Below are 24,379 nucleotides of genomic sequence, written 5' to 3'. Positions count from 1 at the left end.
TGTGCTTGGCTATTTTATTTCCTGTAACAGTGGAATCCTACTCATGGCCTGCTTAGAACTAAAGACACATTAAGTTCTATTAAATTTATTATTGGGTAAGTGTATGCAGGACTGCAGCCTTAGTTTGGGTGTTCAAATCATGGAATGTTTTCCAACAGAAGTCTATATTATTAACACACTTGAAATTCTGTTTAACTAAAAAAGCAACAGGGTTCATTCTTAGAATGTCGGTATCTAGCCTGGCTCACCAAATCATGCAGGAGGGGACAAAGAAGCAATTAAGACATCCTGTGTCAAAACTTTCCAAAATGCAGTTAAGACAGATTCTTCTTTGACATTTGTTTGAGTATTTGACTAAAAGATAAAAATGAAATTTGTATATGAAAAGGTTTTTAGTAAAAATACATCAATAGGGTCTAAATTGTATTATTATTAATACAGTAATAATAATTTATTTATACCCCGCCCAGCTGGCTGGGTTTCCCCAGCCACTCTGGGCGGCTTCCAACAGAATGTCAAAATACAATACTCTATTAAACATTAAAAGCTTCCCTAAACAGGGCTGTTTTCAGATGTCTCCTAAAAGTCTGGTAGTTGGTTTCCTCTTTGACATCTGGTGGGAGGGTGTTCCACAGGGCGGGTCCCACTACCGAGAAGGCCCTCTGCCTGGTTCCCTGTAACTTGGCTTCTCGTAGTGAGGGAACCGCCAGAAGGCCCTCAGCACTGGACCTCAATGTCCGGGCAGAACGATGGGGGTGGAGACGCTCCTTCAGGTATTATGCTTTCTATTCCTTGATTGTACCTTAATGTGAAACTATTCTTATGGAAAGATTTGTTTTCTTTTCAGATGGGTTTTAGTGTATATAAAACCCTCATCTGCCTTGTACGTTTTTTATTTATTGGAGGTAAAAGTATGGCATTGCCATACAATAGTTAAGAAAGAGACTTATTCACATGATAAGACTTTCTAGGATTTCTTTTTCCTTAAATTTTGATGCAGGCCATGGGAACGTCCCCATGTACATTATTCTGGGCAGGTGGCTTCCCACTACAAAGCAAAGGATAAATAAATTCTGGACAAAGTGAGGTTTTTCTCAAGATATTACTCTACTATCATAGGCCTTATTCCTTAGTGACAGCCATGAAGTATAAAACAATTTAAATTTTATACTTGATATTGTGAGCCCTGCTGCAAAATGACTGGTATGTCCTGTTTCTAGGTAAAGGAGTGCTTGACTCATACAGTACAATCAAGTTCTTGGGTTTTTTTAACAGCTAATTTTAATGTGTCCCTGATGCATTTTTTTGCCATATGAAATATTAGCAGTGTTTAAAGCTTCTGTAGAGTATGTATTATTTTACTAAAATATTTAAATTCCTCTTTAAAACACTTCATTTTAGATGAACCTACACGGTCGTTGAGTGGTCTCATCTTGAAGAATAATGTGAAAGCTCACTTTCACAATTTTCCTAATGGAGTAACTGATTTCATTAAAAGCGAGTGCTTAAACAATATTGGAGACTCCTCCCCATTAATCAGAGCCACTGTAGGTGAGTTGCAGGTATTTAAAAGTATTTGTAGGCCAGTTCTTGGTGGCAGCTATTTGCATGCTATGCTAAATGACTTGAAAGCTTCTGGGCGACCTGTTTTAGAGGGTTTCTTAACATGTGTTTGTTTGGGTTCCCCCCCCCCCCCAATAATTGAGAGGTCCAAATATGCTAGTGTACCAATCTAATCTGATGGGATTGGATTGGATAGTGTACTGTGCTTCAATATTTTTATCAATATTGGAATATTGTAGTCTATATTACCTGTAGTGAGACATTTTGACATAAATCAGTTTAATATATCATTGGTTTCCAAGTTTTTTCCTTTAGATGTTTTTGTTTTGACCAGTTACAGGTAGGTAGCCGTGATGGTCTGCCATAGTCAAAACAAAATAAAAAAATAAAAAAATCCTGCCAGTGGCACCTTAGAGACCAACTAAGTTTGTTCTTTGTATGAGCTTTCGTGAAGCTCATACCAAGAACAAACTTAGTTGGTCTCTAAGGTGCTACTGGAAGGATTTTTTTTATTTTGTTTTGTTTTGACCAGTTACTATGCTTCTGGTCAAGATGTGTGTTAAAGTAATGTTTCATCTTTGTGACTAAAAATTGAAATGGGTTTTAAACTTCAGCTGACTGTGAACTGCCCTGACATCTTCGGATGAAGGACAGTATACAAATTAAATAAATAAGACTTTACTATATATACATTACTATATATACATTAGTGACAATCAGCAGTGTGTTATATGTTAGTGTAGGGAAGAAGAAAGTAGTTGCTGTCTACAAGTCTTTACAATGAAAAGTCACACACAAAGTAAAGGTAGCTGTGTTGGCTCATTAAAATTTTTTTTAGGGCAATACCTTCTGTTGGGCTAACCAAAATAATCACAAAATGGTGGGCAAGGTTCTGAAGAACTCCTCATCAGATTAGCAGGAGGAAGGGGGTGAAAAATGAATGAGTCCACACCTGGTAAGAGTCTTCAGACAGAATGTGGGAGGAGGTAGCAGGGATCCAAATGAAACTCTTAGGTGCTGTGCAGTTATCAGGTTGCACAAAGGCCTACTGGGAAGAGGAGAAACAGTGGCTGATTCCCCATTTCTGGAAACACACAAACTCACTGCTACCCAGAAAATAGTCATCGGAGTGTGGAGTATGGTGACATTGTTTTGACATGTGGAAAGGAGGATGGATTAAAGCTTTCTCCTTGCACTTCAAGGAAGCAATTACTTTAAAATCGATTACATTCTGTGAATATATGGTTGGCTAACTTCTGAAACATTTAAATGGCTTTTTGCTGGACACAGCTGAATTCTCCATAGTTCAGTCTCCTCCACACCTCCAATCCATGTTGATAAATAACCATTTCCATGCTTTTGAACTGTAACATTTTAAGGAAAATGTGTAGAGTATGATTATCAAGGTGGGATTTTTACTTACAGAATGCAAATACAGGTCATATTTTCTTCTGTGAAGTCGGAGAGGAGCACGTTTCCTTTGGCACAACCACATTTTGCAAGTGGAAGTGTTTTCTTAGCTGATTCTATAAGCTACAATATTTAAAGAAGGATTATATGAATCAGTGTTCCGCAAATGGTTTAAGAGAAGCTATTTATATTAGTAGGTCTATCCTCTTGACCACTACTTGTGATGTAGCCATTCAGTACATTGAATATCTTGGAGCTGGATCACAAGGATTTTAAGTTCCCTGCTCCCTTGTAAATGTGCGCAGGGTTTCAACATTAGGTTTGAGCCACAACATTGGAGGTTGATCCTGAGTTCTGGCATTTATTAAGAACTAAGGTTCCCAGCCTGTTTTAAGTCTTTACCGCTAGAAAAGTTTAGTGTAATCTGTTTTGCTTGTACTGGTTATTTACTGATAGTTCTCTTATTTCCCTCTGCCACTCATTAGAATTGAATATTTTTATAGCTTTACGGTGTAGCTAAATGTCTTCAGTCAGAAATGATTGGCTTGTTTCTGTGCTTTGAAGGTATTTCAGAGATATTTCAGAGCTGACTGGTAATTGTTCCAAAGAGCAATGACTTAGCAACTCTGCCTAAGGGGGATAGTAGTTCCATAATCTAAACCTAATAAATGGTTTGTTACAAGGCAAATCCAGCAATCAGTTTGAGTGTGGTCAGTGTTAAGATTGGTGTTAGTTTTGTAAAGCAAAATTACTGATCTTTCTGCACTATTATGACTTGGTACTCACATGTTTACTTTAGGTGAACAAGTGTGGTCCCCAAGTGTTCCCAATGCTGCCATAAATGGCTGCCTGCAGCTAGAGTAGTATAAGCATTACTGCCCTGTAAATACGCAATTGTAAAGCTGCATATGTAGCTATACGACTGCCTGCTAGAGTCCCTCATCCCCTGTAGTAATGACCAGCAGTGGTCATCTATCTGCCTAGTGTTAAACAGTGTTGCTTGGAATGTTGATTTCATCACTTAACATTTCTGTAGCTTTAGAAAAACTATGGATTTGATTGCAAAGGATTTTCTTCACTTATCAAATTAATTCTGTTCACAGACTGAAAGATCAAGCCATCTTTCTGTTTAATATTCTAAAGAGGAAGACTGCTCCTGTTTCTGATATAATTTATTTGTTAACACTTGTATGCTTAACAACAGAATATTAAATGGGTTGGTTAACTTTATTCTTTTTCCAACAAATACAAGGTATCCTGATTACAACCATTGCCTCAAAAGGAGAATTACAGAATTGGCCTGACCTCTTACCAAAGCTTTGTAGCCTGCTGGATTCTGAAGACTACAATACCTGTGAGGTATGACTTTTTCCATCTAGTACTACATTTGCATTTGGTAGAAGATAACCAAATTTTAAATTGCATTCAGACTGCATTGTAATCTAACCATAATTACTGCTGAACTGTGTAGGAATCTATTTTTACCTTTAATCTTCCAAAAAGCGATTTAAATGATCCTGCTCACCCAAGCACATTAGTGTTGATCTGTTACTCATAAGAAAATAGCATAATTCTCAGTGAAAGTAGAGTGAAATATTGGGGTAATTATTGTATAATAGACACTCAATAAGGTCCAATTTTTTTGCTGCCTGATACTCTAGTGTGCAAATGTTCTTTCACATGTCAATGTAATCCTACAAAAAAAGAATTCCTGTTTGGTATTGGAGACATCCAAGAGAACAGGCTAAGAAAGACTTGTTCATGCAGATTTTTGCATTTATTCAATCTTGCGTATTAGGAGATCTGGGAAGACTTTAGGCAGGATGCTTGGGTGCCAAAACTCAGGGCTACATTTCTTGATATTTAAAATAAAAATTCTGTTAAATTGGTGGTACCTTAATATTTTAACATAGTAAATGTTTTTAAATAAGTATTTTTATTGGATTAGTGAAACTGCTAGTTGCAGTGTTTAAATTATCAGGATGAATAGACAGTAATAAGAAAGCAAAAAATTATGTGGTGCTGCAAAATAAAATATTGAATAGAGCTAAAACATGAATTAATTGGACTTTGATTTAAAAAGTGGTCTTTTTACTTAGATCTCTTCCATTATAACACATCATAATGGTGAATAATACGGATTCATTTCTCTAGTGGTAGTAGGACATTCTGTAAACTGAGATCACTTCTGCTTTGGCAGCAAAGAATTTTCTTTCACTGGTGTCATCCTCCAGAAGGAGGAGCTCCTGTTTTTGCAAGCCAACTGTCTTAATGGCAGAAGATAGATTATTTAGAGATCTCATTGAAAGAATTCCTAGTTAGTTGTTTCTCTTTTAAATACAATTACTTTATTCAGGAGCTGAAGGAAGGACTTCCTTCGATTCCGCTTGTCTTACTGATTCCCTTCCCCCACTTTGTTTTCAGTAGTTCTACAGTTTTCTGCAAGGAAGGAGTGTGCTGTTCCATCTGCGTGGGTGGGCCAGAAGCACTGTGAACTAAATATTGTAGTCACCCCTCCCCCCATGGGGTTACAATGCTTTAAGCAGCACCTAATCTTCCCTCAGTTTCTACAATGGGGAATAGACTGTTGATTTCCTCAGTTGAAAAAGGTGGCATAGAGGTCTGTAGGTGTGATTTTATTATGCTGTAGTCATCTTAGAAGCATCATTAAAATTTTCAATGGATAATCTGCTCCAACGTGGCAGCAATTTTAAAAAGCAAATTTGTCATCTCAGTCTACCTTCGACAACCTTTCTGCGTCTGCCTGTCTGGCTGAGCAGTTGCCACTTCCTGAGGATTTCATATAAAAACTGGCTTTGGCAATATTGGGTTTGACATACAGTATTAAACTGATGTCTGCTCTGCAAGCTTTTTCAGGATCTCTGCACCCAGGAATAATTTGCACCCAAGAATCACTCCGTATTTCAGTGAAATCTTACTGAGATCCTTTGCCTTGAGAAGCACAACATTATGATAAACAGTGACAAGATTGGTTTGCAATTTCCTTGGAGGCTATACTGCTTGCACCATGGACCCTACCTGGGACTGGGTCTTTATCTCCCCAGACAGAAGATTGGGCACTTAATTTACTATTTACCAAGCAGGAGCACCTGGATGCTGATTTTATGTTCACATCTTACCAGAAGGTAGTCAGCTAGGCATGCTTCCATATCAGACCTCTGTCAGAGGTTCTTCTGCGATTCCTGTGTAACATTCTGTGTTTCATAGTGAAGAGGAGGCATTGGCTCTTTACTTTTCCTTATGCTGTTGAGGGTAGTCTTGGTTGGTGGCTATCCTCGGACAGCTTCCTTCAGGGCCCTTATCCTGACTAATGCAGCTTATTCAGCTGGAGCCTACTGCCAGAAGATGCTGGAAATCATCAAACACATCATATCTCAGTTCTAGGACAGAATCAAGGACCAAGATATTGTGATGATACGCACGAAGAACATTTCCATTCAAGATGGAATGACCAGGCTAAACAGCCTTCAGCAATATGCAAAGCAGATATTCATAACAGCACTGTGATTATAAGTGCATCCTTAAGGATTTGCCTAAAAAGGAATTGGAACTCCAGACAATGCAGATTTGATGAATACTTGTCTGGATTTATGCAAGAAGAGCCATGCCGGGTGAGATAAAAGGCCTATCTAGTTTCAAACAGTGACCAGCCAGAGAATGGGAAGCCCACAAGCAGGACATGAGGGCACCAGGATGGGGACAGTTGAGTTAGCACTTGAGATAAAATGGATTGTATCTGCTCTTACTTGCTTGTCATAGTTGCTTCTAAGCCAATCCTGTTTAGCTCTGATGCTAAACCAGTGACCAGTGACAGAATCTTCTGGGCCAAGCTAAAGACACTTGCAGAACTATCATCTGGACTTGGGTCTATATCTTCGCAAGAATGGTTTGTGTATCTCCTTCTTGGTGGTTGTCTCACACCCATTGCTACTGTATACCTCAGTTTCAGATTGTCCTACTTTCCTTAGGAGGAGAGAAGGAATTTTGTTACCAACAAATTGTTCCAAATGAAACTAGGGCAGTCTGACCTACCCTTGAAGACTCTGAGATTATGGGGCTGCTCTTTCCTGCCCTAGATTTTTAGTGTTTGAACTGTTGATGTTGGTTTAGTTATTTCAATCTAGTTTAAGCTCTAATGCCTTTAGCCACAGGTGAGAAGGAGGAATTGTAGTCTTGCAGTGCTCTATCGGTCTGCCTTCTGGATGACAACAGTCTTTCAAGGTCACGGTCTGCTATTTGGAGTGATCACAGTAATCTGATTGCTCTCCTTCAATTAGGAAAAACAGGAACTTCCTCTGCTTTTTGATGCCCAGATGCTGGGTGCTTTCCACTTCATCTACTTCGGAGGCTAACATGCGGAGACCTTCCCACTTCATCCTTGGAGTCAAATCTATCTTTTGCTTCCACAGCAAATGGTTACAGGATCCCAGTCAGGCCTAACTGGTTCCAGCAGGATTTTCTTTTGCTTGCATTTTTAATCTAGAAATTGTTACCAGGTGTTATTTTTTAAATAGGAGTGTACTAAGATAAGGGAGTAAGGATTTCTAAAATAATAAGGTGTCCATATAGAATTTTCAAACAATCACCAAAACATGTGTTTATTTGGCAGGGTGCATTTGGAGCTCTTCAAAAGATTTGTGAAGATTCTGCTGAAATCTTAGATAGTGATGCATTAGATCGCCCTCTCAATATCATGATCCCTAAGTTTTTACAGTTCTTCAAGCATAGCAGTCCAAAGATAAGGTAAGAGATGGCCTTGCATGTTTGTATACACACGCACATTTTTCAAATACTTCAGTTAGCAAGATTTTATGGGAAGGTATTTTAAACATGGCTAACTTGAATGCCATTTCAGGCCAAAAAAAATTGTTTATCTAGTCTGACTGATACTCTTCCAGTTTCTGAGACCTTGAACAAATGCTTTGCATTTGCCGAAGTTCCTCAACATCGTTTCATGAAAGCATGGTTCACTTCACTGGAGCTTAGCACCATTGTAAACAGCTATTTACCTGGCCTCTAGGAAGGGAAACTATTGTCAGCCAGAAGAGTCAGTTCTTTTTGCCCAAGGCAGTTGCTGTGACGCAGGCGATTAGCAAGTACAGGTGGGAAACCAGTCAACAAACTTTTGTCATTAAGGCAAATTAGGTGTATTTTTACTGGATACTAACGGAAACACCTCCAGTTGTCTCCTGGATGTAAACTCACTCTCTCCCCTGCCCCACATCTTAGTGTTCCCAAACTACTCAATTAACCACACTTGAATCTTAATGTTTGTATGAAATTTGGAAAGAGCCTTGACTTTGCGGAGGCAGTCCAAAAATGTCTTGACTTGCATGCAGACCTCTTTGGATCCCAGCTGCAGTGTTCATGTTTTGTAACTTGTAAATCCTTGGGCTCACTTAAAATTTGGGCATGCTTTGGAGATTACAGTTGGTTGTAACTGGTGTAGAATGTTTTTGCCGTTCCTGAGTGCTTTCTGGTTGCTAATAGTTGCTATACACACATGCTATAGCCATTGTACTATTTTTTAAAAGCTGGTTGTTTCTTTCACACATTAGTTTCAAATCTGTTTTGAGTCTTAGAAGTGGTGAATGTACTTTTTTATTTTATTTTTAAAAGAAAAAAATTACATTTTGTAGGTCCCATGCAGTTGCATGTGTCAATCAGTTTATCATCAGTAGGACTCAGGCCCTTATGTTGCACATTGATGGATTTATTGAGGTAGGTGACACAAAGTTTCTTATCTTTTCTGAGTGATCCTTTAAAATTGTTGATAAAATTTTAATTAAACTATGGAAATTGAACACAAACATGCAGGTCTCCCACACCATGAAAGCAGGGTAAGAATGAAATGTGTGAAGTCGTAAAGTTTATTATGTGTGAAACCATTGCAGAGCCTAGAACTCTGAACAATAGCTGCTTTCAAGTTCTGTATTACAGATATATATACAGCAGGGGTGGGGAACCATTTTAGCCTGGCAGGCCACACTGTCAGGTAGCTGCGCACAACCTGGTATGCTTCCCACATTGCCTTCCCTTGGGAAAGGTCAGTGGGCTTACCTGGTGAGGAGGAGGGCTGATGGCTACAATTTTGGGGTAGCCACAAACTGTAGATCCTTCCTTGTGAAGAGCTAAAGTAGTAATTAAATGGAAACTTTAAAATGGTCCCTGCAGATATCAAAGCTGGTAGAATTCCCACTATAACAATTGTTTCATAAGTGTTTTCCCCCGACCAGCCGATATGAGCTAATCTGGTAAAAATGTCTATTTCAGTTGACAGATGCTTTTTTACACAGTAAAAAAAACTGCTGGAGCTCTGAAGTAAATCTCATAGTAAGGCAAAATAATAATTCTAAAAAGTTAATATTTAGGTCTACTTCTTTCCTTCCAAATAAGGGGATTACTAAAAATGAATCGACATATTTTAAACCTCATAGATGCTGTAAACCATTTAGTTTGCTCCTATTCACAATACCTTTCCCCCTTCAACAGAATCTGTTTGCGTTGGCGGGCGATGAGGAGCCTGAAGTACGTAAAAATGTGTGTCGGGCTCTAGTGATGCTACTGGAAGTTCGAATGGACCGCTTACTTCCTCACATGATTAGTATTGTTGAGGTAACTTTTTTGTATTTTGATTAAACACAAATGAATACACGATAGAAGTTTTTTTGTGTGTAGGAGGAGAGAGAGGAGAAGTAAATGGGTAAGATTCACATATGTTCAGACATATGTGTGTGTCAAATGTAAAAAGAAAGCCATACTACTTAAATTCACTGAGTGATTTTTCTGCATATGTGGGTTTTTTTAATTTAATTTGTATACCACCCTACACCCAGAGGTCTCAGGGTGGTTCACAGAAATAATTAAAATATAAAACCATAAAATACATAAAATAAAAACAACCCAACAACCCCCCTCCAAAAAAAACCCCACATTTTAAAAGGGCATAGGATGTCAATCAAATCAACCAAAAGTCTGGTTTGCCTGGTGCCTAAAGGTGTATAACGAAGGTGCCAGGTGAACTTCCCTGGGGAGAGCATTCCACAAACGGGGAGCCACTGCAGAGAAGGCTCGTTCTCGTGTTGCCACCCTCCAAACCTCTTGAGGAGACACATGAAGAAGGGCCTAAGAAGATGATCTCAGGGTCTGGGTAGGTTCATATGGAAATAGGCAGTCCTTGATGTATTGCAGTCCTGAGCCATTTAAGGCGTTATAGGTCAAAACCAGCACTTTGAATTGGGCCTGGAAACTAATTGGTAGCCAGTGCAGTCGGACCAGGATCGGTGTAATATGCTCAAACCGTCTTGCTCTGGTGAGCAACCTGGCCTCTGAATTCTGCACTAGCTGACGTTTCTGAACCACCTTCAGAGGCAGTCCTATGTATAGTGCATTGCAGTAATCTAGCCTTGAGGGTTTTTGCACTAGATTAAATATGTATTGGCTGCCCATTGCAAATCAAATACACAGTTGAGGATTGTTCTAAATGTTCTGTTTTTTGTTTGTGAGCTGTTTCTCCATTTGTCAAATTCTGTGTGAAGTGTGGATACCTAAACACATTTTGTGAATTTCCTGATTCAGAATGACTCAACTGTGATCTGCAAGGTGTTACAAAATTCCCTTGCCAGCACAGCATCATCTCTGACTGTTGGACATTGGACATCAGCTGGAGTTGATGCAAGCTGGAATCTAGCAACATCTGGAGGGCCATGAGTTAGCCACCCTTAATCTTCCATCCATATCCTTAGCAGGGCATTAGAGCTAGTGCTGGTTCTTACATGCAGATGCCTGGATATTTTCTCAGTGTGATCTTTGCAGTGTATAGGATCACATGTAGAAATCTCATTATGAACTGCTCTCTATATCCATAAGTTTGCAGTGATTAGCAAACATTCCTAAAATCATAGGAATACCTTTTTTTGGACCTGGGAGTGGCATGAAGAAAGTTATTTCGTTATTCATTTTAATGCCCCTTAAGGGTTTACTTATGTCTTTCTCATACATGTGTCCAGTCCCAAGTCAAGAATGCACTTTCTCAGACTTGGAAATGTCACACTTGGTGACTGCCAAGCAAAACAGTTTGTAAAACAATCCTGTGGTACTACATATTTTCAAATTAACACTAATCTACATCTACAGTGTTTACTGGTTTAAATGATAATGCAGGAAACATGCAAATCTATGGGAAGTGGAATAATTTAGGGGAGCACTCTCTGTCACGCACGCACACACACACACTACCAAAATGGTTAGCTGTTTGTGAAATCTGAGCTTGAGCACAAAAATATTATCATAAAGGGTCAGCCAGTGAAGTGGGAAAGAAATGCATTAACTGTGGTGTTCATGCTTAGCTGGCACTTTCAGTAAAAGAAACAAAAAACACTTTTGTAAGCAACTCCATTGGTGGTGTTTTACTACGTTAAACTCTTTATAATTAGATCACATTTACAAAGAAACTGACACCTGTACCATTTTATTTCCTTGGCATTGTGTGTAGTATATGCTACAAAGGACTCAGGACCAAGATGAAAATGTGGCTTTGGAGGCTTGTGAGTTTTGGCTGACTTTGGCTGAACAGCCAATTTGTAAAGATGTTCTGTGTCGGCATCTTACCAAGTAAGTTGATCCTACGCCCACCTTCCATAATTTTAGTCATAGTTTCAGAATTTATTTGCATCATGCTTTCAATGTCTTTTTTTAATGGATTTTGGGAGCAGAGGCAAGAATTCACGTATAAAACTTACACATTCTTTTGCATTGATGGTAGCGTAGTTGAGAGCAGTGTTTTTCAACCTTTTTTGGGCAAAGGCACACTTGTTTCATGAAAAAATCACGAGGCACACCACCATTAGAAAATGTTAAAAAAATTAACTCTGTGCCTATATTGACTATATATAAAGTAATTTTCCCACGGCACACCAGGCAACATCTCGCGGCACACTAGTGTACCGCGGAACAGTGGTTGAAAAACACTGGTTGAGAGTGATCATTGGTATACCTTGGTGGTGTTTCAGTGTGTGCAAGGAAGATAACTGGCACACCTTTTTAATCCCGGGAAAGTATGCAAGGCTGCTGAAATCTTATGCTTTTAGGTTAAGGGGGGTGTCCTTGTAAGTGCAAGTGCTAGAGGCTCAGAAGCCATAGATGCCTTAATGAATGCTTCCTGGATACCCCCATATTTTATTGGAGGCAAAGGAAATTGTATAGCTGCAAACCAGCTGATACTCAAGAAATGTCCTTTCTCTTTAGGTTGATACCTGTGTTGGTAAATGGCATGAAATACTCAGAGATAGATATAATTCTCCTGAAGGTAAGCATGATTTCCCCCCTCATTTGTTGAAGATATGCCACTGTCCCTTATATTAGATACTCTTACAACGTTTGCCTTTAACATGCACAATATACGCAGCAACATAAGCAACATTCAACAACTCTTGGTTATTTGTGGACTCTGACCTCTTTGTTGCAACATTGCTGGTTTTCGCAGCCTTCCCACTTGTTGGTTCACGAGCTATGAAGGGAAGACTCAGTGCACTGAATTAAACAATGGGATTGGGTGCAGGGTGGCTATGAAGCTAAAATTTAAGGCAAGCTGGATTTTCCAGAATAAGATCAGTTTTTGGAGATACGCCAGTTTGTGCTTATATGTTGTAAACTCAGAAGTCCACCTTCATCTTGCAAATAGATTTAAATCACACTTTTACTCTACCCCAGAGGCTTAGGGTATGTAACATAATGTTGAAGTCTCAACTCTGCACAGAAAGTACAAAAATGAATACACTGACATTACTTCAGCATGTATAGGCTCTTGCCATTTTGGATTCTGATTACAGGGAGATGTTGAAGAAGATGAAGCTATCCCAGATAGTGAGCAGGACATAAGGCCCCGTTTTCACCGTTCACGGACAGTAGCACAGCAGCATGAAGAAGATGGCATTGAAGAGGAGGAGGAGGAAGAGGATGAGCTGGATGACGATGATACTATTTCTGACTGGAATTTAAGTAAGGCCATATAAAATACTGTGCAGTCAAAATATTTATGTGGTGAATTCATAGAATTGTAGATTTGAAATGGACTCTGCGAGTCATCGAGTCCAACCCCCTGCAGTGCAGGAGTCTTTTGCCCAAAGTGGGACTCAAACCCATGACCCTGTGATTATGAGTCTACCGACTGTCCTTATTTTATTGATCAGTAATTGTTCACCTATTTTATTGATCAGTAATTGTTCACCTTATTTTATTGATCAGTAATTGTTCTGAAGTTATAAGGCCAGCTTTGTAAAAATTCCCTTAACTTGGTTTTTTAAAGTTGCAGGTAGGTAGCCGTGTTGGTCTGCCATAGTCAAAACAAAATAAAAAATAAAAATATCCTTCCAGTAGCACCTTAGAGACCAACTAAGTTTGTTCTTGGTATGAGCTTTCGTGTGCATGCACACTTCTTCAGATACACTGAAACAGAAGTCACCAGACCCTTATATATAGTGAGAGAGTGAGGAGGGGTATTACTCAGAAGGGTGGAGGGAATGGGTGATGGGTGTGGAAAACCTGTTGACGACTGTTAATGACTGCAATTAGTCTTAAAGGAAAAAGCAAGGGGTGAGATGGCTAAAGATACCTTTGTCATGTATAATGAGATAAGAATCCAATGTCTTTGTTCAGACCAGGTCTCTCCATGGTTTTAAGTTTGGTAATGAGTTGCAATTCAGCAACTTCTCTTTCCAGTCTATTTCTGAAATTCCTTTGTATAAAGGAAGCTACTTTGAGATCTTGTATAGAATGTCCTGGGAGATTGAAGTGTTCTCCTACTGGTTTCTCTGTCTTGTGATTCCTGATATCAGATTTATGTCCATTTATCCTTTGGCGTAGGGTTTGGCCTGTTTGTCCAATATAGAGAGCTGAAGGGCACTGTTGGCATTTGATTGCATACACAATGTTAGAAGATGAGCAATTAAATACCGTAGTCCTGAGATGGTATGTTTGATGTTGTAGGGGCCAGTAATGGTGTTGTCCTGGTTTATGTGTCAGCAAAGTTGGCATCTGGGTTTATTGCAGGCTCTGGTACCAGTGTCTATGTTGAGTCCTCCTGTTGTTGTATTATTGTGGGTGATGAGTTGTTTAAAATTGGGTGGCTGTCTGTAGGCGATGAAAGGTCTTCTAGAGCTTGAGAAAGAGAACTGTCATTGTCTAGAAGAGGTTGTAGATCTCTGATGATGTGTTGTACTGTTATAACTTGTGAGCTGTATGTGATTACTAGTGGTGTTCTGTTGTTTTCTTTTTTGGGTCTGTCTTGCAGCAAGTTCTCTCTGGGTATCAGTCTGGCTCTGTTGATCTGTTGTTTTAACTTCATCAGGCGGATATTTTAGTTCTAAAAAGGTTTGCTGTAATCTCTTAGGTAATTTTTTCAAAGTCCTCTGGATTATGTTCTGTACTTGTAATTTATCAGTCACTGAGCACAAGTAGAATATTTTTTCTGTATTTTTGCAGCTGTTGCAGCTTTTCTATAAAATGGGTGAAAAACATTATGAATTACAAATCCTATTGAAATTAAATAAAACTTTTCAAGCTTTTCAAAAAGTTCTGTTACCTAATACATGCCTTGAGTGTTACTCAGATGTGATTCAATAAAAGCATTCAAAACATGTTGCACATCTTGTGAATTGCCTTAATGAATGCTGTAATGAAAACTAATTGAGCAGTTAAACCTTCTGATAATATGCATGGAATGATTTTGTTTTGATTATTCCATAAAGCTTTTGTGGCCTACAATTAATACAAATGCAGCATTGAGTTGAAATTTTATGACTAAAATGTGTCTCAGATGTATTAAATGTGTGTTTGTGTATCTATTTTAGGGAAGTGTTCAGCTGCTGCTCTTGATGTCCTTGCCAATGTATTTCGCGATGAATTGCTGCCACACATTTTGCCCCTTCTAAAAGAACTGCTTTTTCATCCAGAGTGGGTTGTGAAAGAATCAGGCATCCTAGTACTAGGAGCAATTGCTGAAGGTTAGTCAGTACTTTCAAGGACAGGCTTAGCACCCTATATTCCACGCCAGCCCCTAGCCATGCTTTTTCTCCTCCTCCTCGCCCCCCTCAAGCAGGCTGTCTGCTTGTTGTGACCCCTGGCTCTTCCTACCCCAAACTCCACCTGCTTTTAGTTGCCTCTGCCCTGTAGTTTTCTTTCCTTCTTGTTCTCTCCAAGATCCCCAGTGGGCAACAGCCACCACTTGTGTTTGCTAAAATATGTTGCCTTCTGGAAGTTTGTTAGTATTATGGATTGTTTTTCCATGCTGGCTTCACTCCTTTGTGTGTGTATGGAGGGCAGATTCTGCTAGGCATTTCTAATTTGTAACCTATTTTTACAGGTTGTATGCAGGGTATGATTCCATATCTTCCCGAGCTAATCCCTCACCTTATTCAGTGCCTCTCTGATAAAAAGGCTCTTGTGCGCTCCATTACTTGCTGGACACTTAGCCGCTATGCACACTGGGTAGTCAGTCAACCCCCAGACACGTACTTGAAGCCATTAATGACTGAGTTGCTAAAGCGCATCCTGGATAGCAACAAGAGAGTACAAGAAGCTGCCTGCAGGTAGGTCAGAGTCATAAAAGTATTGCCAGTTGTCCTTGAAAGAACAAGGTGAAGATGTGAAACCTTTTTTCATTGTGCTGTAATATTCCTGTTTGATCTTGAACAGCTCTTCATTAGTCTAGACAAACTATTTTTGAAGTTGTCTTAGGAGTTTCTCTTCTGTTCTAAATGCCCTTGTTTGTTGTAGCTGCTTTTATTTAATTTTTTTTGTGGGAATGATAACATTTGTCACTGATTCTCACTTTGCACAGAACACGAATGCAGTGTATTGTCAAGTCAGCAAGTTCTGTTCTAGCTATTATTTGATCCAGAGGCACATTCAAGTAACCCATCACACCCACTAGCACTTTTGGATTTCCGTACCTTTGGAGCTGCAGCCTAGCTTTTACTTGGAAACTCTGGGACTTTTGAAAACTCTTCGGGTTTATGGCTTTGTTTTATTTATTAAAATAATTTACTACCCTCTCTTCATTGTTCACACAATCCCAAAGCAAGAAACAACTTTGAAATACAATAGAACAGTATTTCACTTAAATACAATTTAATGTGAAACCAGACAAAATATAACTACCTTGGCCAAGCACTTTAATCAGATACTTGAGTGAAGAGCAAAATCTTTACTTCAGTATAAAGTAGGGTTTCTCCATCCACAGAGGTGTTATGACCTGTGAAAATAAATGTAAAGCCAACTTCCAGTGCATCTTACCAGAATGGGTTCCCCCCCCCCATGTGATCTTTTTAAAAAAGCTGTGAAAGTTTGTCTCAAAGAGAGGGGTGCATTCTCTAATTCTGCAAACTAAATTTTTGTTTTGCTTCTTAGTGCCTTTGCTACTCTAGAAGAGGAGGCTTGTACAGAACTTGTTCCTTATCTCGCTTATATACTTGATACTCTGGTCTTCGCATTTAGTAAATACCAGCATAAGAATCTGCTCATTCTTTACGATGCCATAGGAACTTTAGCAGATTCTGTAGGCCACCATCTAAACAAACCAGTAAGTATTGTTATCCTTTCATTCAGATTAAACTGATAATTTTGTTCACTTCTCCATTAGTCCTACATTCTAGAGGCTTATTTCCTTACTTTGGTGTGTTGCAAGAGGGTATATTTCAACACACTCCATTGTTTAACTACCAAGCAATTTGCCTCATCATCCTTTAACAAAATTTCAACGTATCTTTCACTGGCCTGAATATTGCTTCCTTTCTGTTCATTATGAAATATTATGAAATCTATGGTGCTATCTTCATCAGATTGGAGAACTGTGCTAAAACTAACAAAATTAATTTCAGTAGGAACAAATGTAAGGTTCAACACTTTGGTAGGAAGAACCAGCTTCACTAATATAAGATGGGGGACACCTGGATTGCCAGGTGAAAAGGATCTGGGGGTTGTAGTAGGCCACAAACTAACATGAGTCAACAGTGTAATGCAGCAGCGCAGCAAAAAAAGGCTAATGCTATTATAGGCTGCACCAAGCTTAGTTTCCAGATCAAGGGAAGCAATAGTACCATTCTATTCTGCCTTGCTCAGACAATACCTGGAGTACTGTGTCCATTTTTGGGCACAACGAATTATGGAGAATATTGACAAGCTGGAACTTGTGCACTTTCTCCTTGCAACATTCCTGTCACGTAGGTTAGACTGAGAGCTAGTGATTACTCAGTGATCTTTATTATGGAGTGAGATATGAACATGGGAGCCTCCAGACCAAGTATGACACTCCTTTTTGGGAGTCTGTGATTGTCAGTTGGTAAGGTAAACTTTTGGAGATTATTCCTCCGTAATTTTGATAATACTGGATTTTTTGAAAAATGCTGTCAGATGTTTGAAGTGGAAACAGTGTTGGATTTAATGGAATTTACAATGGCTTATTTAAATGTGTAATTTTATTTCATTGTCTTTAGGAATATATTCAGATGCTTATGCCTCCATTAATCCAAAAATGGAACATGTTGAAGGATGAAGATAAAGATCTTTTCCCCTTATTAGAGGTAATTGATTGATTACTTAATTTCTTTGACGCTTAATATATTAAAAATTATCTCTAAGCAGCATACAAAATGAAGCAACAACAGACAACTTAAACAAAATATTACAAAAATACACAGTTACACATAAAAATGTTTCATTAATACAAAGTTACACACACACACACACACACACACACACACACACACGTTTTCCTTCTGACACTTCCTGCCAAGAGTCCAGGCAAACTCTTAAGCTCACCCACAAAAGTCTCACAATGGGAAGAGTTCCTGGAAACAGCAGACATCTCTCTAGTCTCTCACTCTTGACTTGCTTTTTATGGGCAGGCCCAAGGCAGGTGCTACTCCCACAAGTTCCCCCACAGCTGTGTCCTATTCAGCTGCACTCTCTACACCCAGTTCCAGATAGAGCAGGTTTGTTGAGTTTTGCAGGGAGTCCAGAGGAGGGAGAAAGGGCCCCACTCCACTCACAGCTCTTTCTTCACCTTCTGTCCTCTCCTCCTCCTCCTTCAGCTGCTCACTAATCGTTTTGCAGTTTTCCTTGATTTGATATACACACACGAGGGAAGCTTCTCCTGGGAGATTAATTCTATGCCCATTTACAATTCTACACCCCCTTATTTAGGAATAAACCCCATTCCAACTTGGTGGGATTATTGACTATATGTGTATCAGAATGCATTGAGCTCATTAGGATATATTTTGAGGGAAGGACACATAGGGTTGTGGTGTAGGAATTAATGATGTTGGTAATTGTATAGGTCTTGGCGTGGCCAAAGCAAGAACTCTGGCCACATTGTTATGAATTCTGCAGTTCATGTACTTCAAAAAGTTGGCCTTTCTAAAAGAAATTGTTTGTAGCAAACATGCATGCCTGCAATTGAAAGCTCATATCAGTTGAATATCCCTGATACTCACTACTTTTTCTTCTGTATTTCAGTGCCTATCTTCGGTTGCCACTGCCTTGCAATCTGGCTTCCTTCCATACTGTGAACCTGTGTACCAGCGCTGTGTAAATCTGGTACAGAAGACTCTTGCACAAGCCATGGTATTTTTCTGTTGTTGGCCTTTAGAGGATGGGGAAATTTATCTTCAGTTGGATTTTAAGTAAAGGTGGTTTTTCTGGAGAGATTTGTAATATTATTTCACCAACTTAAAATAATGTTAATAGCAAAAATGGTCCATTGTATGTTGCGTAATTAAGCCTTTTAAGCAGTGTCCAACTGTGTGTTTTTATTACAGCTGCACAATGCTCAGCCAGACCAGTACGAAGCTCCAGATAAAGACTTCATGATTGTGGCTCTTGATTTACTTAGTGGTTTAGCTGAAGGACTCGGAGGCAACATTGAACAGCTAGTGGCTCGGAGCAATATCCTGACACTCATGTACCAGTGCATGCAGGTGAGGCAAATAATCCCCCTTCTCCTCTGCCTCGCTTTTGAAATAAAATGCTTAAAAATACAAACTTACTTCTGTTTCTCTTTTTTAGGATAAAATGCCCGAGGTACGACAGAGTTCTTTTGCCTTGCTGGGCGATCTGACAAAGGCATGTTTTCAACATGTGAAGCCATGCATTGGTATGTGACTTAGCAAGGCAAATTCTTCAAATTTGGAGTCTTGTCCATGCATGGCATCATTGTGAATAGAAATGCTCCTTCTATGTGTAAAGGGAAATTTTGAGAGTTTTGTTTCCCCCCCCCCTAACAGGTTTATGGTACAAAAGAGAATATAGTATTGCCATCTAAGTTTGATGTAGAACCTTTCCTCCAGGACCTTGTTTCTGGCTAGGCAGCGCCTAGTAAACACATGCTCACTTTATAGCAGAAGATCCTGTTCAAAATGTTGGAAATGTCTGAAGCTGCTTTTTTTTTTGTTTCATTGAACACTTGTGGTTATATCTGCATCCCACTCATTGGTAGCTGAAGTCCCTTGCTTGCAGTGGAATTGAATTTAACTTTATTGGGCTGTACCAGGAGTTTATGCCTAGGAAGAATTTCTGGCTAGGAAAAAGTGATTGTCCTTCACATGGGTTTTCTGCTGAAGTTATACGAAACAGAACATTTGTGTGAAGTTCTAGTTGTGGCAGAGTTTTAACAGTGTGGCTTGTGTTCTTTTCAGCTGACTTCATGCCAATTTTAGGAACCAACCTTAACCCAGAGTTCATTTCTGTCTGTAACAATGCCACGTGGGCAATTGGAGAAATTTCTATTCAGATGGGTAAGATTTGCTTCCTTAAAGTTATAGTTTGGATTTTGCATGTTATAGATTAATTCTTTTACCAGTTGTAAATTCTGGTGTTAAATTGCGCTTATGTACCTGTTATGAAAGCATATATTCAGATTTTTAATGAACTGTTTTATGTGTTTTTTCTTTCTTTCTAGGTATAGAGATGCAGCCTTATATTCCTATGGTCTTGCACCAGCTTGTAGAAATCATTAACAGACCCAACACACCAAAGACTTTGTTAGAAAACACAGGTACCCTACAACTGAACTCTTTGCAGTGAATGAAGTTATGCAGATGTCTGTTTGTAAACCAGACTATTCAGAGAGTCGTAGGTAAACTGCATTAGTTTTAAAGCAAAAGCATCTCAGTTTGGATGGTGTTGCAAAGCTCAGCCTTGCAATTAAGAGTCAGATTAAACAGATTTAATTTTCAGTTAGCAGGTGCTATTGATTAAGGACTTAAACGTAGCATAGAATTTGACATCCTTTTTTGTACAAATTGTATGTTCTGTGCACACAGCTAATTTACAGAAGCCTTCTAACTATAGCTGGCAAGAGGATGCAAGCAAAATGCTATTTAAAAATAAAAGAGTAGCTGACTATCATATATATGTCTTGTTAACTTGTGACATAGTTTATTAAATATAGCATGCTCTTAAATGGAGGCCTTAGAAATTGCAGATTGGTTGAAGTTTAAAAGACCCTTTAAAATTGAGTTTGAGGCTTGTTCTGTGCTAGTAGAAAGCATGTTCCGTGTGTGTTTCTTTTTTCTTTTTTTAAAAAAGCTTTTTATTTTCTGAAAAATGCTAATTGTCATCTCTGACTATCTCTGTCTGCACTGTAATCTGATACCAGTGATACTAAGCCTATGAATGCAGATTTATAGTTACAGTCTGAAGTGAAAATGAATGGTTACCAGAATTTCAGTCTAGACATTGATAATTTGGCTATTGCCTTCACGGCTGTGGGTGGGAGTCAGGTTATATTCTGTGCATGTTTGTTAAATAACTAGCAATGAGTGCAAAGACCGTAACTGTATATTTTATGTTAAACTGGAAGATAAGCTACATGGTAATTTGGCACATTATGTATTGCACTATTCACAGTACGTTTGCAAACACATGATGTGTCTTGTGGAACAATTCTTTTAAATCAAAGAAGCCTCCTGGCAATAACTGGGAGTGACACCTATACATTTTCTTTATGGTCATTGGTACATTACCTGTAGTGCTTGCTTTTTACACAGTGCAGAAGTTAGGAGACATTTGATCCCTCACCATAACTTCTAAATATTAGTTGTAAATACCCAAAAGGCTGATACTACAGATAAATGTTGAATGTGCTGTACTTTAGGTTTGTTGTGGGATATTCTGATGTATACTGTAGGATGCTGTCATACTTGAAATCTCAATGCAGCTTGCATCGATCTACCAAAACTAGCACCTTTTAACATTATAGTGCTTTTCCTAATTGGCTTCTTATGTTGAATGGCTGCTTAAGAAATGAACTCCGTAAGAGTACTTTCCAAAAATAATAGGCTTTGTGGTCTAAATTCCACTCTGTATTCTCAACCAGTACATCATTTCCATTATTCTTTAAGTAATGGGAATTGAATTCTAATGGGAATTAAATGAGCGTTGCGGCAAAATCAGACAGAAAACCTTGTAGCCCATAGCATTGGAAGCGATCTCAAAGGTCATCTAGGTCAGTCCCTTGCTGACGCAGGAAATCCACTACTTAATGGATCCCTAGTTAATGGTAGGATATGAATGGTTAATATTAGAGGCTGATTCATGGATAGCACAATAAATAATTGGAAAACAAAGCCGAATATTTTCTTTCAGCCGTATTAATTGTAATTCCATTTTATAGTGTTGGTATATCCTACACCAAATCTCATAGTGAAAAGAGCATCATCTGCTTTATTGCATGTGTTCATGAGATTGTTCACAAATGCCTGTTCTGGAGTGTTGCACAATGTCTTTTAAGCATAGGCTTCTCTGCTTCATATGAATCTGCTGGATTTTAGTATTCATGTAGTTTGCTTCAAATAATCCTTAAACATACCCACACTCTTCCTTTTCTGAAGAATTACTCTGCAAGTTGAGAGAACACCATTAAAGCCACACAGGGTCACTGTCCAAGCAGCCTCTTCGTATGAACAGCCAGGTGCCTGACAGTTCAGTTCACACTGAACAGATCCCTTCATATTTATGCAAGATCTTTGACTTCATAGATTAGTTCTGGCAATTGTTGAATCATTAGATAATAAAATTAAAAGCTGCCTTATGTTGTAATGAAAAGCTAATACAGATACAACCCCTGACTCCTGCTGAATTTAGCTTTTATCTTTAAAAGAATTCTTTGAGCGTTGTGAATAGAATTCTGTTTTTCCCCTGGAAAATCTTAAATTTTAAAAGTTATGTTACTTTGATTTTAAAATTAAGACTTGCCATTTAAAATTTAATTGCAAATAGTATTCATTCAAGGAAGCTAAGTAGCTGTGGGTTTTTAACCCTGAGAAATGGGCTAGTAACTCAGTGTAATGAATAACAGTGACTTGTTACTAAAGGTGACTCAAAATACCTTTTGACTAAATAGCGTTGTCACAGTTTGAACCATATTATTTAAACTGAGCATTTGGATTTTAATTTGTGCTTTTGGTGTTCTCTCATTCGCTTAATTCCTTCTTCCCTCCTCCAAATAGTATGCCACATTTGCTACCCCTTATTTTTAGGGGTGGTAATGAACAGCACTGGTGAAATCTTATGTTATTATCATACACAGGTTCTGTTGGTTTCTGTTTCTGAGTTATTTGTTGTTTTTTCTTTATTTTTCTCCTTCCCCCCTCATTTGCTCATGTCTTGGTTGGCGTTTGGTGGTGTATAACCGTGATTGCGTTACCTTAGCAATAACAATTGGTCGTCTTGGTTACGTTTGTCCTCAAGAGGTGGCCCCCATGCTACAGCAGTTTATAAGACCCTGGTGTGTATTATTCAATCTTTTTTTTATTCATTTTTTCTTCACTTTCTTCTTTCTTTCTTCCTTCCTTCCTTCCTTTCTTCTCTCTATCTCACTTCTAGATATACTTTTCAGTTGGTTACAAAAATCACTATTCTTAATCATTGCCAACCATGTGACTAATCTTGTCCTATCAGGTTTGTGAGTTTTTTTAGCAGTACCGTCATGTATATATTTCATGTTGTGGCTAACAACTAATTAATGCATGGGATAAGATTGTCACATGCTTGATGTGTTAAAGCTTGATTATTAAAAAGCATTTTTAAAAATCCACCAGTATGATGATGTGCATGCAAATAGCATAAAACGTTAAAACATCGCATTACATTACTTCAAACTCATTTGCGATTTGACTTGCTGTCTGAAATATATGTTTATAAACTTGTACCAAAATAGCTTGCTTGCTGCTGTAAACAAGTGAGAGATGTTCTGTTCCTGGTATTTGATAGACTTCATACTGTGGCAGTATATGCTGCTTTTAGCAATGGAAGCTAATAATGATAAAATGCAGAAAATAGATACAGGTATTTAATGGAATATAGGTCACTTGTGCACTACAAGAAAGAATTTGAAATTGGCTGATCTGGCATCTATAAAGTTCTATGGGTTTCAAATCAGGTTGAAAGTGTACAAAGTAGGGGTACAAAGTAAGGAAACTGACATAGTCCTTAAGCTTCACTGGGACACTTATTCCATCAAATACAATACCAGCTAAAGTTGGACACAGAGATTAATCTAACCCTTTGTTCTTTGTTTTAATAGGTGCACCTCTCTCAGAAACATAAGGGATAATGAAGAAAAAGATTCAGCATTCCGTGGAATTTGTACCATGATCACTGTCAATCCAAGTGGAGTAGTCCAAGTAAGTCTTGTGTTGGTCTTGATTGGCTTAGATCAGGGGTCCCCAAACTTACCCAGCCTTGGGCCGGTTCCTCCAGCGCCGATCGGGCGGGGGAGCGGGCACACATGCACTCACATGCACACGCACTCACTTTTTCTGGTGCACTTCTGGCACAGTGTGGTGCCGGAAATAGCTTGTGTGCATGCGCAAGCGTCATTTCCAGTGCACTTCCTGGTCGGCACGGCACCAGAAATAGCTTGTGCGCGGGCCTACACAGCACAAGCTATTTCCTGGCGCCGTGCCAACCTGGAGATGGGCAACCGCACCGCGCCACGCCGGTAAGAGCGGGGGGTCGGTGGGGGCTGCACAATTGGCTCGTGCGGGCTGCGGTTTGGGGACCCCTGGCTTAGATGAACACATTGCCCCATTGGCTGCAGATAAGAATTGAGGTGGTGGTGTGTTTTTTTTAAGGAAACAATCAAGACACATGCTGCCTAAAGTACTGTAGCAACAATGCTGGGAGACATTAAAAAGTGAGTGTCAGAGATTGGTAGGGCCCTTTAAGCCAGACGTATGGTCTAAAATTTGATCCTCTGCCCCATGTTACATCATCTTATTTAGATACCAGATTTAAACTATGCATATGGGTTGAAACCAATGGTGTTCACACACAAGCTGAAGGGGCTTCTCCTTGCACAGTTGGACTTCACCTTCCTTTCCTC

The 24,379-nt window shown here is 39.0% G+C and overlaps 1 protein-coding gene across 2 annotated transcripts in view; it reads left to right on the top strand.

Annotated features, from left to right (window-relative positions):
• TNPO1 (transportin 1) overlaps positions 1-24,379 on the top strand; it is a 40,246-nt gene that overhangs the window by 5,550 nt on the left and 10,317 nt on the right. The window contains exons 4-23 of one of the 2 annotated variants that reach the window (XM_033164401.1): positions 1,402-1,551; positions 4,226-4,332; positions 7,604-7,737; positions 8,634-8,715; positions 9,487-9,609; positions 11,489-11,607; positions 12,241-12,301; positions 12,825-12,993; positions 14,844-14,996; positions 15,356-15,581; positions 16,402-16,573; positions 17,487-17,573; positions 18,511-18,618; positions 18,813-18,971; positions 19,060-19,147; positions 19,689-19,787; positions 19,952-20,047; positions 22,705-22,780; positions 23,579-23,709; positions 24,068-24,122. In XM_033164401.1, coding sequence (XP_033020292.1) covers positions 1,402-1,551; positions 4,226-4,332; positions 7,604-7,737; positions 8,634-8,715; positions 9,487-9,609; positions 11,489-11,607; positions 12,241-12,301; positions 12,825-12,993; positions 14,844-14,996; positions 15,356-15,581; positions 16,402-16,573; positions 17,487-17,573; positions 18,511-18,618; positions 18,813-18,971; positions 19,060-19,147; positions 19,689-19,787; positions 19,952-20,047; positions 22,705-22,780; positions 23,579-23,709; positions 24,068-24,105 — 2,378 coding nt within the window. In that variant the 3' untranslated portion in view covers positions 24,106-24,122. Of the gene's footprint in view, positions 1-1,401; positions 1,552-4,225; positions 4,333-7,603; positions 7,738-8,633; positions 8,716-9,486; positions 9,610-11,488; positions 11,608-12,240; positions 12,302-12,824; positions 12,994-14,843; positions 14,997-15,355; positions 15,582-16,401; positions 16,574-17,486; positions 17,574-18,510; positions 18,619-18,812; positions 18,972-19,059; positions 19,148-19,688; positions 19,788-19,951; positions 20,048-22,704; positions 22,781-23,578; positions 23,710-24,067; positions 24,123-24,379 lie in introns of those variants that run through there. The other variant, XM_033164400.1, reaches the window with a different exon arrangement.

This window comes from Lacerta agilis, chromosome 11, assembly GCF_009819535.1.
Source record: "Lacerta agilis isolate rLacAgi1 chromosome 11, rLacAgi1.pri, whole genome shotgun sequence".
In the NCBI taxonomy this organism is placed as follows: Eukaryota; Metazoa; Chordata; class Lepidosauria; order Squamata; family Lacertidae; genus Lacerta; species Lacerta agilis.
This window is presented reverse-complemented; position numbering and strand designations above follow the sequence as displayed.